Here is an 18,939-nt window from a genome sequence, read left to right as displayed (position 1 = left end):
AAAATAGTTTTATATCATGCTCAGTTTTACAATGAAAATTTTATTGTACCTTCAATCTTTACAGAAAGTCAGTAAAAGAACACAAGAAACTTATGCAAAAGTGTAGGCAACTGAACGAAAGAAATGTCTTGAAAGACAAATTTTCACACAACAAATACACGTAAACGCTGGCAATGAAAAGCTACTGTAGGCTACAATGTAACTTATTCAATCCCTCAAACAGTGTACAAAAGCATTTAGCAATTTGAATGAACAATATTTGAAAGTGAAGGTTTGTCAACAACTCACAACTTTCTAATTTTGATTCAGAATAGTTTTTTTTGTAGAATGACTCTATTCAACTTAAATTCCATTGCCTGTAAAGTGTAAATGCTTGGTATTGCAACCATGCCAATTTTTAATCTTATCGTCCTTCGGTATCAAACACGTAACGTTTTCAATTTGCCGCTTTTAATTTTTTCTCGACCTTTGCTATGTTTCGCATTTGTTATTTTTTGCTGTGGTGGTCATAAATGAAAACTGCTTAGGTGGGGAAAGCAAAAATGTTCAACGTTTATACCCAAACTTAATTAATATGGAACTTCTGCGTTAGTTTGCATAGATGCAGGGATGGACACCTGATACTTTGAAAGTAGCGCGATACCGCTAAAATAAGCCAAAAGCGGACGCTTCCGCTACCACTGTAGGGGCGTGAGACCAGAGGGGGGGAGTACCCAAAAAGGGTCTGCTACCATTCGGTGAGTTCCTAATTTCTAACCCCTAACCTTAACTCCTAACCCTAAAACGGCAATGATAATTAGGCTACGGTACCCGATAATTTAAAAAAAAAATGAAAAAATCCCCCGTTAAGGGATCGGACTCACCGAATCGGACTCACCGAAACAGGCCATTCTGACCCAAAAAATAGTATATCCAATTTTATTTTGATAGATATACTAAATCTAGGCTGTATACCAAATTTTAGGTCAAAATATTGAAAAACCATTCATTAGGGGCAAAAAATGTGATTTTGCATACTGTTAGGCGGTTCCTATGGCACATCAATATCATCTGCTCATGTAGCATTGCCTAGCAATGTAGACGCATTGGCAATAATCTCGAACCAACCTGCTCCTATTTCTCTTTTTGAGGTCAATGAACTTTGCGCTACATTATGGTGGAACGAGATACTGTAGTTTGGTATATTGGATACTTCAAGGAGATGCTTTCAGCCAAAGATTATTACAGTAGAACTTGGATAACTCGTCACTCTAGGGCAGACATGGGCAAACTACGGCCCGCGGGCCAAATCCGGCTCTTGTATTCTGGCCCGCCGGATGTTATCGACATGTTGCAAGTTTTATTATTGTGAAGTTTTAATAGGAGGATTAGATACCTCTTGTCTCTAAATAGCGATACAATGTAGAATGTAGAGCATTATGATGTCACAGGTACATTTGTGCGTCGCTTGACGCAACAGTGCTTTCTGCTTTTAACCAGTAATGTCTCGTTAAAAATGAGGCTGGTAAACTGTTTGTTGTGTTGAGCAACAGAACGAGACTATAGATAAGAGACAGTCAACCGCTTCAAGTGGACAGTTTGCTGGGAGGTTCACTAAAAACAGAAAGTTTTATTAGTCAATTTAACCAGTAATGTACCATATTTCTTAGTTTAGTGTTTTTATCAACAGTTTCGTCAGTGTGGAATGCTAAGCGAAATAGACATTGCTAAGTTGTTAATAAATTATATTGTTAAAATGAGTGCAGCGAAGAAGCGTAAAGTCGATAGTGAGCGCAGAGTGTTCAAAAAGGAGTGGACGACGAAATACTTTTTTACCGAAGTGGGATCAACTGCGGTATGCCTTATTTGCCAAAAAAACGTTGCTGTTTTGAAAGAATACAACATCCGCCGCCATTTTGACACCAATCATGCAAACCATCATAGCAGCCTGTCAACTCAGCAAAGAAAGGACGTTTCTCAGAGATTAGTGGCAAATTTTCGGATTCAGCAAAGCACTCTTTTTCAGCAGAGTGCAGTTTCTGAGTCAATCACCAAGGCAAGTTTTTTACTGGCTTTCAAAATAGCACAAGCAAGCAAACCATTTTCCGATGGAGAATTTATCAAGCAGTGCATGGTAGAGACAGCAAGTCTCTTGTGTCCAGATGCAAAAAGCAAATATGAACAAATCAGTTTATCACGCAGAACTGTAACTCGCCGTATAGAACAAATTGATGAGCACTTAGCTAACGAGTTGAAAGGAAAAGCAGATTCTTTTGTATTTTATTCGTTAGCGCTGGACGAAAGTAATGACGTAAGAGACACGGCACAGCTTTTGATTTTCGTCAGAGGAATTAATGACAAGTTTGAGATAATAGAAGAACTTTTAGCAATGGAGTCGTTAAAAGGGACTACTCGAGGAGAGGACCTTTTTCTTAAAGTCACTAGTGTGATCGACAGGTTTAAATTACCATGGAACAAACTTACGAATGTCACCACTGATGGATCACCAAATTTGACAGGAAAAAATGTTGGACTGCTAAAAAGACTTCAAGATAAGATGAATGAGGAAAATGCTGGGGTGGATATAACTTTTTTGCACTGCATTATCCATCAGGAAGCCCTGTGTAAATCTGTACTGCAGCTCAATCATGTAGTGAAGGCAGTAGTAAAACTGATCAACTACATAAAAGGGAGAGGACTTCACCATCGCCAATTTATCAAGTTTCTTGAGGAAATTGATTCTGATCACCAGGACTTGCTTTATCATTCTCATGTGCGCTGGTTAAGCTTGGGTAAAGCATGTAAACGAGTCTGGAACCTTAAAGAGGCAATTACCTCATTTTTGAAGTCAATCGGGAAAGCTGATGAATTTCCTGAGCTGGAGGACAGAGATTGGCTCTGTGATTTTGCTTTTTCTGTCGATATATTAACACATATGAATGAGCTGAATGCAAAGCTGCAAGGGAAAGAACTCTTCGCTCACGATATGTACACAAGCGTTACGGCTTTCAAATCAAAATTGGCTTTATTCTCAGCACAAATGTCCAACAATTCTTTTGTTCATTTCCCCACATTACTGACAATGAAAGAAGCCCCTAAACATGCAAATAAATACAGCAAATCACTAAATGATTTGCACCACGAATTTTGCCGTAGATTTCTTGATTTCGAAAAACTCCAAAAACCATTTCAGATTATTTCGGCTCCACTTTCACAAGTCGCTGCAACAGCACCACAAGAACTGCAGTTGGAATTGATCGATCTTCAGAGTGACTACGTTTTAAAGGAGAAATTCGAAGCCCTGAAGCTAAATGAGTTTTACGCATCGCTAAGCAACACCAGATTTCCAGAAATTCGAAAGGTGGCACAAAAAATGCTGGTATTGTTTGGTTCCACATATATTTGTGAACAGACGTTCAGCTTGATGAATTTTAACAAATCTAGCCACAGGTCTCAGCTGAGTGATGCGCACCTCAAATCTATCCTGACTATCGCCACAACCAAAATGATGCCAAATTTCGATGCTTTGGCAAAAAATAAAGCTTGACAATCCTGTCAGACGTCGTATTTAAATTCGATTTTGTTTTTTGGTTGTATTTTTCAGTTATTTGTTAATTTAATCTTCCGTTTTTTTTGTCCCTTTGTTATTCGTGTGACAAACTATATGTAAGTGGCGGCTCGATCACTTGGCCCGCCAGTCTAAGAACAAAATAATTTTGGCCCCTAATTCAAAAAGTGTGCCCACCCCTGCTCTAGGGGGAACAGAAAAAGTGACGACTTACGCGAACTGACGACCAATGCAAACAGCCAAATTTTGCCATTTTTTCGTGTCGCATTAATTTCATGGTGCTCCGCGACCTAATTAAATGCGATAGTGGTATTCTCCTTTTTGAGGTGCTATTCTTACCAGATTCATAATCCGCAATAATTTTTTCTGAATTTTTTAGGAGGGTGTTCAACGTCGTCTTTGGTAGGTCTTGTTCTTCAGAAAATTTAGTCTTGTTCCTAATTTCGCCTTCTTTGAATTTCGTTACAATTTCATACTTAGCTTGTAAGTTTAAGCACTTTACCTTTCTCTTCGTCATCCTGCGTTGCTGCAACTTTTGTTTACACGAAACGGTATTGTCACGCACGCACGTGGTGAACAGCGCTTTTCTTATCGGCAACAGAGCACGTGCGCGGTGCTCGCACACCCGCAATCGACCAGACCTACATACTCCACGCATGTGCGTCTGGCCCGATAGAGTGTGTGCGTGCACACGTCTTAGCGCAGTAATTTCTTCTCGAAAGAGTCTGTAAATGCCACGCCAGCATTTGGGTGGATGACAACTTAGACGAATTTTACGTCCCAGGGGAAGAAAAACAGTGACGACTTAATCGAATTGACGAATTATGCGATGACCACTTAACCGAACTTGATTGTGTACAAAAGATAGGCTTTCTGCCGGGACCTGGCAATCATTGACGACTTGGGCAAACTGACGAGTTTTCCGAAGACGAGTTATCCAAGTTCTACTGTATATAGTATTGAACATCTTGTAAGAAAGGACTCTGAAAAGAATGTTTACTGGGTACATGCAGAAAAACCAGTTGATGACAAAGTTGATGTAGAACAGATCCTTACAAATGAAAATGAAAAAAGGCTTATTATTACAGGAAAATGGGACTTTGGTAGAACAAACAAATTCTGTTTGAAAAATGCCAAAGAAATCGAAGCTCTATTCAACAAAGCAAAACCTACTTTCTAAGTGTATCAATATCATGCACAATTGCTGATCTAAATATCAGTAATAATGAACATAATTCTGATATGCATAAACAATAAACATTCATTATGGCAACATAGAAATATTGGAACACATCAGAGGTGAATATTCTTCTCAAAACACCTGATATAATCCCCTGCTAATCTCTCAATCTCCCCCCACCAATATAATAAACAAACAAAGAAGGAGTCAAATACAAACCCTTGAATTTCCACATGCATTGGGGAAGAACATTCACCCCTGGGACACAACACTGACTGTAGTCTATCCTTGTGCTCAATATACTGTGTACATATATATTATGTGAGTTAATTATGTGCTATGTAATGAAGCAAATTTTCAAATTCTTGCATGTATATAATACCATAAATGGCACCATTTGGCCATTTCAAGAGCTTTTTCACTTTTTCTTGCACCAAAATGTTTGCATTTATTCTGACCATCTCACACGAGGGCTTAAAATACTGGAATTGGGATGTGGGGGGCACAGCAAGAAAATTTTTACAATAATTTTTTTTTGAGGGGTATTTTTGGAAGAAAAATCAAGTTTTGGCCACTTTCTACTTGAGATAGATGATTTTAAGCACCAAAAATGGATTCATTGCTGAAAAATGAGTAGGAATACACTTTTAAATGAACTGATTCCCTCAACTGTGTCAGATTTTATATCCAAAATTAATTTTTATGAAAAAAATTCCCTCACTGGGGTCAAAAATCACATTTTTTGCCCCTAATGAATGGTTTTTAAATATTTTGACTTAAAATTTGGTATACAGCCTAGATTTAGTATATCTAATTATCTATCAAAATAAAATTGGATATACTATTTTTTGGGTACCCCCCCTCTGGTCTCACGCCTCTACTACCAGTTGATGAAAAGTTATGCGCTACCGCACTCGGATCAAAAGTAGCGCGCTCCCGCTACTTTTGTCTTGAGCTGACACTACCTAGAACACTCTATTCAAGTAGCCTATCTTGTGAAGTCAAAATTGCTTTGAAAATTAATGATATCACGTTTCGGTACCACATTCACTATAAACATGTTACATTGTTAGCAATGTCAACAAAAACACTAAAACCTATTGCGTCCAATAATTTGGACCGAAATTGGCTTTGTGCAGCAACGCTTCATACATTACACTAATAAATCAATAAGGCAGTGTCAAGCTTGAACATTTAGAAGAAAACATCCACAACAGTTCACTAAAAGCAAAAATTGTAGTCTTACAGTTGATTGAAATACATTGAATTTTTTGAAACATTTATGAAATCAACCACAAAAACGAACTGTTTCAACTTTGCATTATCATATAAAGTTGTTGCATGACATTTTTACTTTGTTGTTGGACCTATTTTATCATACTGTGGTACAATTGTTACATAAGACTGCTACTTGTGTATTAATAAAATGCATTGTGCTCAACAAACAAACCACTTACTCAATAAACTGCACTTCACTCCAATTAACTGGCCTAATGCCAAAATAAATGTATAGGCCTACACATGTCAAATTAAATCAATACCACAATGGTCTAACTATAAAGTGAAAATGTCATGAACCCTACACAGTATGTTAGGGTGTAATAAGTGTTCCGACATGTATGCAATGGGAAAAGAAAATCAAGAGCCAAACATTTAGAGTCAGATGTTGGAGCTTTTCAAAGCCTGCTCAAGTTCAAGGCGACGCTGTTGAACCTTGGAGTAAAAGTACCTTGTGACAGCTTCTTGAGACCATGGAGAATAATAAAAATCAGCTATTCTTTCCTCTTCTTTATTTCCTGTAGCATCTGTCATTGCTTTTAAGTCACGTGTTTGTGAAGCAACCCAATCAGCGATGAACTCTTGAGGACTTTCAGCAAATCCCATGTAAAATTCTCTTTGAATTCGATGTTGCTTCACAGTAGCAATTGTGTCATGGATACGCCTTTCTAATTCTGCGATCTCTTGTTGACTGGAGGATGACAAAAGAAATGAGCTCATCTGAGTTTTTAAGTTGTCATCCAATTCCACATCTATGTCATAGCACGACTGTTTCTTTGCATCAGCTGGATTTACGCTTATTACATGCTGGATGACAATGGGGTCTGGTGGGTGTAGAAGTGGCTGCAACAGTTGTGGAATCTCAGCAAATCGAATCCGAGATTTTCCAAGAATTTGTTCAAGATAAATATCACAATTTATGTATTCCCTTTCATGATTATCTTGTAGCTTGAATGATTTAATGTACTGCCACAAAGCTTGAATGATCATTGGCCTAGATTGAGTATGAATTCCCAAAAGCTTAGCAAGACGGACATCTACTTTGAATTGAGGTGGCAGATAGTTCAACATAAATAACATGGTGCAACGAACATTCTTGTCACCTTGCCGTTTTACTTGAAAACCATCTGTTTCTTGCGTGCTTGGCATACGATGCCATTCAACCAAATGATTGTCTGGTCCATACAAGTCCTTGTCAAGTTCAATAACCAGACTTTTGAAAAATGAAGAAAATTTGCGTTTTGGTTTAACTCCCTCATATCGAGTTGTGGGAGCATCTAAAAGCCTCCCCTCTACCCTTAGTTCCCAAGAAGCTTTGGAATTTTCATCTTTTGCATCAGCATCTGGCTTTGCAGGGTAATACTGATTAGATATAAAAACTCGAAGCTTATGTTTTACTTTTACTGGGCGCTTCAAGGCTTCCTGGATATCTAATCGCTTTCTCATAATAGTAGAATCTAATTTTCTTTCGAAAGATAGAAGATCCATATACGCTTGGGACTCAGGAACAAGGTCTTGAACTGCCTGGGGAAGAATTTTATCAGCCAATTTTTTTTTTTTATTAAATTGTTGTTTGCTTCTAACATCATTTGTTGCACCTCCAATCTGTCCTACTGGAGATCCAGAATGAACTGGTCGTTTCCTTGCTGCAGTTTGATCTATTCTTGATCCTGAGAATGGCGATGGAGCACCACCACTTCTACCTGGACGATTCCCATACATCTGCGGTTGTGCATGATACGGCGTGCGTTGATTAGATGACATCGTTCACACATCAGTTCAGGGTGACAATTCTATGCCTGGTTATAACATAAAAAGCCTCATTAAAGACACATATCATTCCATCCTAAAATTGTCCAAGTGTAGCAATGAATAAACTATGGTTGATCATCTGCTCAGCACTTGCCAGAGCATCGGTTCAAATCCTTTTAAAACAACTCATTGGTGCTTTGGCAAGACACTTGATAAAATGCTTTGTACACAAGTTCCTTAGGTAATGTTCTTCAAATGGTTAAAAAGATTATTTTGTAAACACTTTTTTACGAGGGTATTTTTATACCACAAGATGGCGTTATTTGGGCTTTTTTGCCTTGGGTGCATATTTTGATGCATTGTAACTTTCTAATAAATATAATGTTAATTATCAAACTTGGTGAAGTTGTTGCCTGGTAGGGAAAGAGCATACATGATAAATATAATAACCATCCTACTTTTCATAAAAAAGTTACAGACTTCCAAATATGGCACAAAATTTGTTTTTGGTGAAAAAAGAATTATGCTACAAATTAATTGCATTTTGACAATGCAATCATGTTATATAGCTAAAAGTGAATTATTTTACTAAAAATCAACTTTATATAACCTTCGGAGAAAAAGATATGGTTAATTGAAAATGGTCCAAAAAAACGAATGCGGAAAAGTTTAGAGGGTACCGGTACCTAAAACTTTAAAGCATCATATTTCCAAAACTATAATAGATACTGAGCTAAAATTTGTAATGCATGGCTAATTCATGCCAAAAAACATTTTGACCTAGTTTGAGCAAAATTGACGGGTCAAACTGATAGGTCTAGGACGCTTGGCATGGAATGACCTTATACATACATATAAAAATAATAAAATCTGAATTAAGAACTTACAAGCTGCATTAGCACATAAGTTTCTGTCTCAAGTATATGTGTGCCTTGTCAACACTACAACTCAAAATTTCTAACATAGAAGTAAAAACACTAATGCAAAACAGCAAACACTCCCACAGACCCACAGCTCCTTTACAATATTAAACCCACAGCTCCTTTACCCACAGCTCCTTTACAAAATCATGAAAAATACTCATATACTGAATTCTGAAGCTTCTGATTGATATTTCAAGAAACTTTGTCAATACCGCAGTTGTACAATCAGAAATGAGTGTAAGATTAATCTCTAAAAAAAATTTTTTTGAACAGGATGTAACATTGGACTTATATATAGCATGTAGGACTTCGACCTGGGGGTCCTGTACGTCCGTCACAAATTTTTTCCTTTATTTTATTTTATAAAATTATCAGATGAATTAAAATTTTGAAACTTCATTTCTTCTTTTAGTTCCTACATACCAACCTACAACCCAAATGGTTTTCTAAAATTTTTTGTTTAACTAAGTAAAAATGCGTGACGGATGTACACCGTAATGGAATTTCCATCATGTACGCCCGTCATGTACGTCCATCACAGGTTTTTATACTGTTTAACTAACTTTAACTTAGTCATTTTGTGGTGCTTAATGCAGGGATTATGTTGTCACTATATATTTCATGCTGTCACTGATTTAAAAAGTTATTGGTACCAGGTACCACAAATCTTAGTTATTTTTGGGCAGTTCCATCGTGACGGATGTACCATTCAGAGAGTTATAACAGTCCATAATTGTTGATGAAATAGAAATCTAGGCAATTCTACTACATAGCAAGAAAGGGTACCTTACCTACCACTATAAAATCACCCCAAAAATTATTTCCTTGCTGCTTCCTTTAAAATAGATACAGCTCATTTATCATGCGTGATAGACGTATGCAGAGAAACAAGAAATAATAAGTATGGTACCTTTCGTAAGATGCAAAATGCTCTGAATTGTACACAGGTAACTACAATTTTTTAACTTGATTAGTTTAATGAATGAATAAACTAACCCACAAAAGTTGTTGCACAAACTTATATACCTATTTGTTATTATACCTTCCAACTATGGAGAATCTAATGAAGACATAAACGAAGCAGAAGAAAGTGTTTGCTATCAAAAAAGTGATTGAGTACTTGTTGAATATGATAGTGGATTTTACCCTGGTGAAGTTCAACAAGTAGTCGGCACAAACTACGAAATTTAGGTGATGCCCACAAGTGGCAGTGTGTGGCGATGGCCTCCACCTGAGGACAAAATTGTTTACACTGACGAAAAAGTTGCAAAGAAATTGAATCAACATGAGGTGGTTGGATACAGTGGACAATTTAAATTTAAAGGAGTTTGAAGTTTAGAGACGTTGACTAAACTGCAAACTAGTTCTTTTAAAAATGGCAGTGGCTATTTGACCGGCTCCGGTCTTTGAATCTGAAACACTATTTGACCGGTCATGACGTCACTGCATAAGCACTTTTTTCTTTCAAAGCAAAAGACGAGAAGCGCGGACATAAGTTCTAAATTCATCACGTATACACAACTCAGTCCGTGGCGCGTAGGGTTCGTCTCCGGCTACCAATCTAGAGGGGATGAGTTCGATACTATTCGGAAGCATTATTTTTTTCATTTTTTTTTTTTATCTAAATTTTGACCCGAAGCGCATTTATGTGGTCAATTTTTAATTTGAGTAGCCTACAGTCCAAGTTAGTTAATAGTTCTCAAGTATAGTTCTCAAGTTAGCTATATAAATACATACAATACTTCTTTTAAAAGAAATGATAATGGTAAAACCATTTTTTAAAGAAGTATTGTATATAACTAACTTGAGAGAAAAATGTAGGGTCGTTCGGCAACACACGTTCACTTATGACGATCCGAAAATTACCAAGAGAAACTCTCAAATTCCAGCAAATTAAAAAAACTCTAACATTATTACTCACATTTGAAAAGACATAAAAAATGGGCTGTAGGCTACTCAAATTAAAAATTGACCACAAAAATGCGCTTCGGGTCAAAATTCAGATAAAAAAAAATGAAAAAGAAGAATGCTAGTAGTATCGAACTCATCTCCTCTAGATTGGCAGCCGGAGACGTATCGCACGCGCCACGGACTGAGTTGAAAAATACGTGTTGAAGTTAGAACTTATATCGGCGCTTCTCGTCTGTTGCTTTGAAAGAGAAAAAGAAAAAAGCGCTTATGTAGTGACGTCATGACCGGTCAAATAGTGTTTCAGATTCAAAGACCGGAGCCGGTCAAATAGCCACTGCCTTTAAAAATTGTTTAGTAGAATTCATTTTGTATGATTATTGTTTGGTTTTTTGTTTGTTTATGGTTGTTAAACTGTTAGTTTTGCTATGCACAACTGCACATGATATGTTATTTAGCCTGTGCTTTAACTGGGATTCCGTCTGGGCTTCACTAATTTTTCTCAAAATGTGTTAAAGTTTTCTTACTGCAGTATTCAGTGTACTATGGAAATGAGCACTGTGTTTTGTAGCATTGTAATCTCTTATGTGCATGTAGATACGCTGGTTATGTGGATCTATTGTATACCGGTATTGGCTACCATCTGAATTTTAACACTTGTACAATGTACATCAGTCACAATAATTGGAAATTACTGCGCTGATAACAATTGAAATTCACTGCCAAAATTCAAATTAAGCTGTTTTCTATAACTATGTGTGTATAACTATGTGTGTAACTATGAAAAATAAACCATTTATATAAAAATTAGTTCATTTTAATATTGGACGAAAGAGCTCAGTTTTCAACTATAATTGCAATTACTTGTATAGTCTCATATAAAACATATTGGCAATTATAGCCCATCCATTAAGTTTAGAACTATGTATGCGATTTTTCACTTCTTTTATAGTAGACTTCTTGCACCTTTCTTGCTTAAAATTCAGAGTCGTACGTCCGTCACGAAAATTTTGTATGTCTGTGACGTTACATTCTGGGGCATAGTGTATTCAATTCATACAATAAATTTGTGCAACAACTTTTGTGAGTTAATTTATTCATTCATTAAACTAATCAAGTTAAAAAATTGCAGTTACCTGTGTACAATTCAGAGCGTTTTGTATCTTACGAAGGGTACTTATGATTTCTTGTTTCTCTGCATACGTCCGTCACGCATGATAAACGAGCTGTATCTATTTTACAGAAAGCAGCTAGGAAATAATTTTTGGGGTGATTTCATAGTGGTAGGGTACCCTTTCATGCTATGTAGTAGAATTGCCTGGATTTCCATTTCATCAACAATTATAGACTGCTATAACTCTCTGAATGGCACGTCCGTCACGATGGAACTGCCCATAAGCGAAAAATGTTTCAATCAATCAAAGTTTAAATTTAGCAATTTGTCAAAGAATAATTAAATGCTATATCTGGTCAACCTTTTTATACAATTCTGAAACTTGGACAGTCTCACAAAAAATTAAGAAATGGAATGATGCCTTCAAGCTCTGGATATAGGCAAATGTTAAAAATTTCATGGAAACAAAATATCACTAACAATGAAATATTATCCAAATTCAATTGAAATAAAATTGACTTACAAACAGTTAAATTAGATAAATTGAAATATTCCGAAGACACAATAAAGCAAAACTCATTACAAAGATCATTAATACACGCGAAGATAAATGGTAAAAGAAACAAAGGCAGACCAAGAATGATTTGGATATAAACATCTTTAAATGGAGAAAATTAAATTATGAAAATGCAGTACCGTATGAACAATTGAACAGCTTATAATCGAGAACAATGGTAGGCTACGGTACATTGTATCTTATCCTTAATACAAAGAAGTAACATGATTAGAGATGTACCGATACCAATATTTTGGCCGATACCGATATCACTTTTTTAGGCCGATACCGATATTTTAGTGTTACAAAAAGAAGCAATTTTGGTATTTGCAAGTAATTATATCAAATGCTAAGTTTTACCTTATTTGCATAAAACTATTAAAAAAAGCTTTGAATTGGCATTAATAGTTTTTGAATTTGGCATTAATAGTTTTATGCAAATAAGGTAAAACTTAAAGCACAAGATCAAAAGTAAAACCATAAGATCTTGTGCTAAAACACAAGCGGCGGCACCACCGCGACACACAGTGACAAATTAGTCTAAATTTTAATTTTAGACTCTAAAATTTAATTTTAATTTTAGACTCTAAAACCAAAAAATCCCCTAAATTCAAAATTAGCTGTGTTCAAGTTTGGCGCTTACAATAAATAAATTCCAAAATACGCCACAAAACCAACCAAATTTGGAAATTTATAGAGCAGCAAGGGGAACTTCAAATGGGCAACATTAGGTGCCAAAGGGGGCATTTGGTCACAGCGGTAAACCATAATTCTTCGTGGGAAAATTGTAACATAAAGTTCCCGGATCCGTTTGTCTGTACGTAATGACCGAAAAATAAACACACCTTCGAAACGTCTATTCAAAGTGTATTCCAGTAAAATTAGCCCGCGGCTATCGAAATGACTGGTGCAACGCCGTACACCTCTAAACTGTCACTACGATACAGATTACTTGGATAAAAGACGGAGAATTTGTCCAGCTAGCAAGCACCAAATAAACCAGTTAAATGTGCGACCGACTTCCAACAAACAACTTCGAGAATGAATCAGAAAAATTTGTGATAACTCAAAGGCACGAGAGCAGTTCGTGTGACGCAATATTTCATGTCCAAACAGGTCTCAAACTGAAACAGGTTTAAACCGGTCTGACACGAGTCTTACGGACGATGGTGCAATTTTGGCTCATGTTTTAGGAATTTCCATGACGTAATATTCAGTAGACCCGAACGGTTTCTACATGACGTTTGACCAGGCGAACAACCGTCTGTAACATAGCGGCCCCTAGTTATGACAGTCTGACATGGCATAACTAAAAAAGAATTGACGACAATTGTGAGCCAATGAATAAAAACACATGATACACAAATTGTTTGAATCACTCACGTTTAAGTTAATACGCAAATACAAAGGGCATGCAAAGAATGAACAGCAATAAGAATAAACACGACGATACATGAAATTGGTACCATAGGTAGTAGGTACACGCAAAAAAATGACGCTATATACCATGGTGCGATAATAACCGACTGTTCTGGGCTCAGACAAGTGTCGGCCACCGCAGACAAAACCAGGCTCAAACCCTAACACTTAGGTGTTCTTTACGGGGGCGAGGCACGAAATATCCCTCAACACATAGTCTACTTTCACTTTCCCCGTACTCTCATCATAGTTGCAGACGGCAACTTTAGCTCTACGAACCACAGGCTTCCCTTTCCTAATTTGTGGAACTACCTCATGCACCCTCCCAAGTTGATACTTCCCACGTTTACCAATGTCCTGGAGAGAACCTACCACTACAAGTTGACCAGGCTCCAAATTCTCGGCCATTTTTAGCCATTTTTTCCGGCCCTGAAGACCTGGCAAGTAAAAATCGATCCATTTACTCCAAAACTGATGAAAAAGTGACAAATTGAACCGATAATCCCTTCTTAGTTGGTCACGATCATGTGGTTGCCCAACAGCACAGTATGGGTCTAAGTATGGGGTCAAAAGTGAGGCAGGGGTGATGACAGTAAAATCCCTAGGGTCGTCACTCAAAGGTACCAAAGGGCGTTCGTTCACGATCCGAACGGCACTGCCTGTGTACGTAAGCAGTTCAATAAAACTGGGCTTACGTGTTGAAGAGTCCAAAATGTGAAAAAATGCGATTTTAAATTGTTTAACCATTGCCTCCCAGGCGCCACCTTGCGCCGGAGCATACGGAGGTATAAATTCCCAGTTTATCTCTCTCTGTCTCAGGGCATTGTGAAATTCAGCTGATCCTATCAACTCGGGTAACTTCTTAGATGCTGCCTGAAAGGTACTTCCATTGTCGGAATAGATAGCATTAACCTGCCCACGTAAATCTGTAAACCTTGTAAAGGCAAGTAAAAAATCACTCAGCGACAATGACGTAACCAGCTCAACATGAATAGCGCGAGATGCCATACATGTGAACAAGAGTCCCCAAGCTTTTTTGTGACTTCTACCTTCAACGAAAGTTAAAGGTCCAAGATAGTCTAAGCCGCAATCAAAAAAGGGTTTCCTATGCGCAGTTGTGCGAGACAAAGGTAAATCAGACATGAGCTGCCTTATAGGTCGAGCTTTCTCAATCGCGCATACACCACAGTCATTAAGATACCTCTTCACGGAGGCATTACCATTTGCGATCCAAAACTTCTGTCGCGTAGACAACAAAGTGTGCTGTACTCCACAGTGCGCATTTCCATTATGATGCGACAGTACAACAAGCCTAGTGAAGGGGTGCTTCGAAGGCAAAACAATCGGATGCTTTGCTTCAAGAGAGATCTCGGGAGAATTACTTAAGCGCCCTTCAATGCGGATTACACCAGCGTCATCTACACAAGGTCTGTACTTTTTAAGTGAACGTAATTCTTTCAACCGTTCCTTCTCACGTTGCGAAACGCCAACACTACCTCGCTTTATCACTTCCTCAAGGGCATCCGGCGATCGTTTGGTCATTAAATGTACCACATCGCCATACACGCTCTTCTGAACATACTTCACAGCCAACTCTGAAGCACTGTTAAGATAAGATACATCCAGTTTTGGCTTCACAAAGCTACGCTTTCTCGTTTTACAGCACAAAAATTCAACAAAAGCAACCAAATAAGCGATTCTCTTTTTCATAACATACAAAGAAGGCCCGGCCTCGATCAATCTGTGAAGACCACCCTGTCCAACGTCAAGCGACTCCTCTTCGTCACGAAGATATAGGCTATGGACAGGTACTGGAGTGGCATTTTCTACAGATGGAATTTCCTCACACTGGTAGAGAAGACTAGAACCATTTAACCACAACTCTCGAAATTCTTTCTTTGTAATAAGATTTGGCCTTGTGCCAACATCAGCTGGGTTCATATCGGTAGGGCAAAAACGCCAATCCTGGGCTCCAGACAACAATAAAATATGCTCAACTCGACGCGTAATAAACTTATTCAAACGTAAATCAGGGTTTTTAACCCACTGCAACACAGTACGAGAATCACACCAAAAATACTTAAGGCAGTCGGGCATCTTCAATGCCTCGTAGGCCTGCTTCACGAGTCTTGCTGTATTCAAAGCGGCAACAAGCTCTTTCCTAGCTATCGGCCAAGAAAACTGATTTTTTACAACAATGGTAGATTTACCCAGAACGAAAGACACACTCGGAACTCCGTTAACCAGTCTACCTAAGTAAACAACAGAAGAGAAAGCTTGATTCGAAGCATCACTAAACCCATGCAATTGATATGAAACAATATCATCCGGACTGCACACACCAGAGTTTGCAAAATACCATCTCGGTAACGAAAAATCCTTAAGCAGGTCCAAAGAGCGAAGCCACGACTCCCATTCTTTAACAAAGCTATCAGGGACCTCGGTGTCCCAATCAAACTTGTCTATCGCCAATTGCTGAAGTATAAGGCGTGCCTTTAGAAAAAATGGCGCTCCAAAGCCTAGCGGATCAAAATTTTGTCCAAGCTGACTGAGCATACTTCGGCGCGTGTGTTTAGCTAAGGGCTTTAAGGAACATGCGATACGCATCTCGTCAGACTCGGTTTGCCACACACAACCCAATGTCTTCGCTGATGGCAAAGTCATATTTTCAGTCTGAAAGTCAATGTCACGAATCAAAGGTTCTCATTATCTCATCTCATTATCCAAATTTGACAAGACAATCATAGCCTCCTTGTTAGCACTCCATTTACCAAGTTTAAACCCACGGCTATCAAACAAAGCAATTGATTCATGAGTGATTTGCTGAGCTTCCTCTAAGCTATCAGCCGAAAATATAAAATCATCCATGTACATATTATTTGCAATATTGCAGAGAGTCAATTCACCAGCACTGCTGGGATTCTGCTCGATCATTTTCTTTATAGCCAAGCAAGCGATATACGGGCTACTCTTTATTCCCCAAGGGTGTACACAAAAACGAAATGGTACCATCCTACCATTTTCAAGGTCATCATCTTCAAACCACAATATACGAAACAAATCCCTTTGCGACTCAGGTAACTTTATTTGAAAGAAGCATTTAGTCACATCAGCCATGAGACCAAATCTACCAAGCCGAAATCTAGCCAAGACATCTACCAGAGGGTTTAACAAGTCAGGACCCGAAAACATTACATCATTAACACAAGTTCCTCGAAATTCAGACTTGCCATCGTAAACAATGCGCTTTTTTAATTGTGACGTAACAAAGTATGGTAAATACCATTCAAATCCCTTGACATTTCCTGCTTCACCAGTACGCTCAATATAGCCATTTGATTTAAGATCTTTCATGGTGTCAGTAAGGAAATCACGAAGTTCAGGTTGTTTTAAAGCTTTCTTTCTTAAAGCAGCAGCTCTATCTGACGCCAACACAAAATTGTTAGGTAGATCAATATCTTCCTTCAACGGAACAGGTATCTCAAATCGACCATCTTTCAACTCAATATTCGGTTCAATAAGTTCTCTAGCCAACTTATCATTGCGAGACAATTCACAGGTTTCATTTTGCAACGTCAAATCCTGAATGACTTTATTCAGGTCTGCTATTTCCATATCACGAGACTCAATTTTACGCTGAAAGCCAGAGATGACATCCGACTCTGAAGACGTCTGCACTCTGCACACTTTAGCAACGCTTTCATCTAAGGGTGACTTACCACCACAAGCCAACCAACCGAGAGGAGTGAGCAAAGCATGTGGTTCACTACGATTTTCACCAACACGCTCTTTTTTTGCACACATCAAATAAGCGTTGTCGTTGCCAATCAGTACATCTACAGTACTACAATCATTCAAATGAAACATATTCACGTCATGAAAATGACGGAAACCATTTAAATCTTGTTTATGCGGTAAAGTTTTAACATCGTCAGCCCAAGCTGGGTTAACCACCGAAGTTACATCACAAAACAGTTCATCTGTCTCTAACGACTGGATGTTGAGTTTGACAAGGTCAGCACAAGTAGCTTTCTGACCAGCCAGGGTATCCATTTTAAACGACGCTTTATCGTACGGTTTAAGATCAAGTTCACACACCAAATCACTCGAAACAAACGTCAACTGCGAACCAGGATCATGCTGACAATACACCAACTTCGATTTGCCAGTCATTGGATTCAAAACACGAGCAGCAGTAACGCGGTTAAAGGCTGCTTTAACATTTCCAATCTTAACATTACGCACAGGAACTCTGGCACGAGCATCATCTTTCCCGACCGAATCCAGAGAATCACGTGACGTCACATAAAAATCATGCAGAAGAAAATAGTGTTTCCTATCGTTGTTAGGCCCAGACTTACGACAGTTATTTGCATGAACGCAATCCCTAACCATATGCTGGCGCAAACAATTCAAGCATTTGCCAGCTTTCACAATGACATCTCTCCGATCTTTAGGTGTCAAGCGCAAAAATTCTTTACAATTAGACAAAAAATGATATTCAACTTGACCACGTGACGAACAACAAATACATGCCGGTAGGTTTTTACGTCTGGCTTCACCACCGCGCGGTGCGCCAACAACAGTCGAGTACTGCGAACTTCCTGACATCACATCATCATGGGGTTTTACGGACGTCTGCCTATCCGGACATGAAGGCAATTTTCCTTTGCCAAACTTTTTAAATTGCTGCGACTCACCAGAATCGCCCATTAGCATAATGCTAAAATCAGTCGACTTACGCGTTTCCTCCCGTACTACAAATTCAAACAAACTCTGAAAGGTAGGCTCATCAGTGCCACCATACTGATCACCTAAAAAGTCAAGATAACGCTGCTTAGCGTCAAACGGGAGTCGCTTAGCCAAATCCAAAACAAAACGTCCTTCTAATTTATCACGCTGACCATAAGCTTGCGCATAAAGCAAACACTACGATAATTCATCTTTAAACTCTTTCAGATCACTGGAAGAGGTCGAAGTCAATTTGCTACCGTAGCGATACTTTCTAATTTCTGGTTCGGCGAAAAGACCTCCACGAACCCCAAAACGCTGGGACAAGCGAGCTAACGACATTTCTATCCTGTCTTCCTCTGACAAGCCAGGGGTGTCAGAAACCAAATTAGCAATCGTTTGCGCAGCTGTTCTAACACAAGCTGCTTGTAACAAAGTCAAACAAGTCCCCTTAAAGGGCGAAGCTGCCATTAAGGCCGTAACACGATTTTTAAAGAAGATAAATGGCATATTATTACCATCGTAACCAAT

At 38.3% G+C, this 18,939-nt stretch overlaps 1 protein-coding gene and 1 pseudogene across 1 annotated transcript; one reads left to right on the top strand and one right to left on the bottom strand.

The window, feature by feature from the left end:
* Positions 1-1,735: 1,735 nt before the first annotated feature.
* Positions 1,736-3,526, top strand: LOC145782910 (general transcription factor II-I repeat domain-containing protein 2 pseudogene; annotated as a pseudogene).
* A 1,027-nt stretch (positions 3,527-4,553) lies between these two features.
* On the bottom strand, positions 4,554-7,768 carry LOC145783055 (SWI/SNF-related matrix-associated actin-dependent regulator of chromatin subfamily D member 1-like). The gene has a single exon (XM_082594824.1). The coding sequence runs from the start codon at positions 7,725-7,727 to the stop codon at positions 6,387-6,389; it is 1,341 nt and encodes a 446-aa protein (XP_082450950.1). The 5' UTR covers positions 7,728-7,768; the 3' UTR covers positions 4,554-6,386.
* Positions 7,769-18,939: the final 11,171 nt, after the last annotated feature.

The sequence above is a fragment of the Aplidium turbinatum genome, chromosome 14 (genome assembly GCF_918807975.1).
Source record: "Aplidium turbinatum chromosome 14, kaAplTurb1.1, whole genome shotgun sequence".
Taxonomy (NCBI): Eukaryota; Metazoa; Chordata; class Ascidiacea; order Aplousobranchia; family Polyclinidae; genus Aplidium; species Aplidium turbinatum.
The sequence above is the reverse complement of the archived record's forward strand: the minus strand, read 5'-3'. Positions and strand labels throughout refer to the sequence as shown.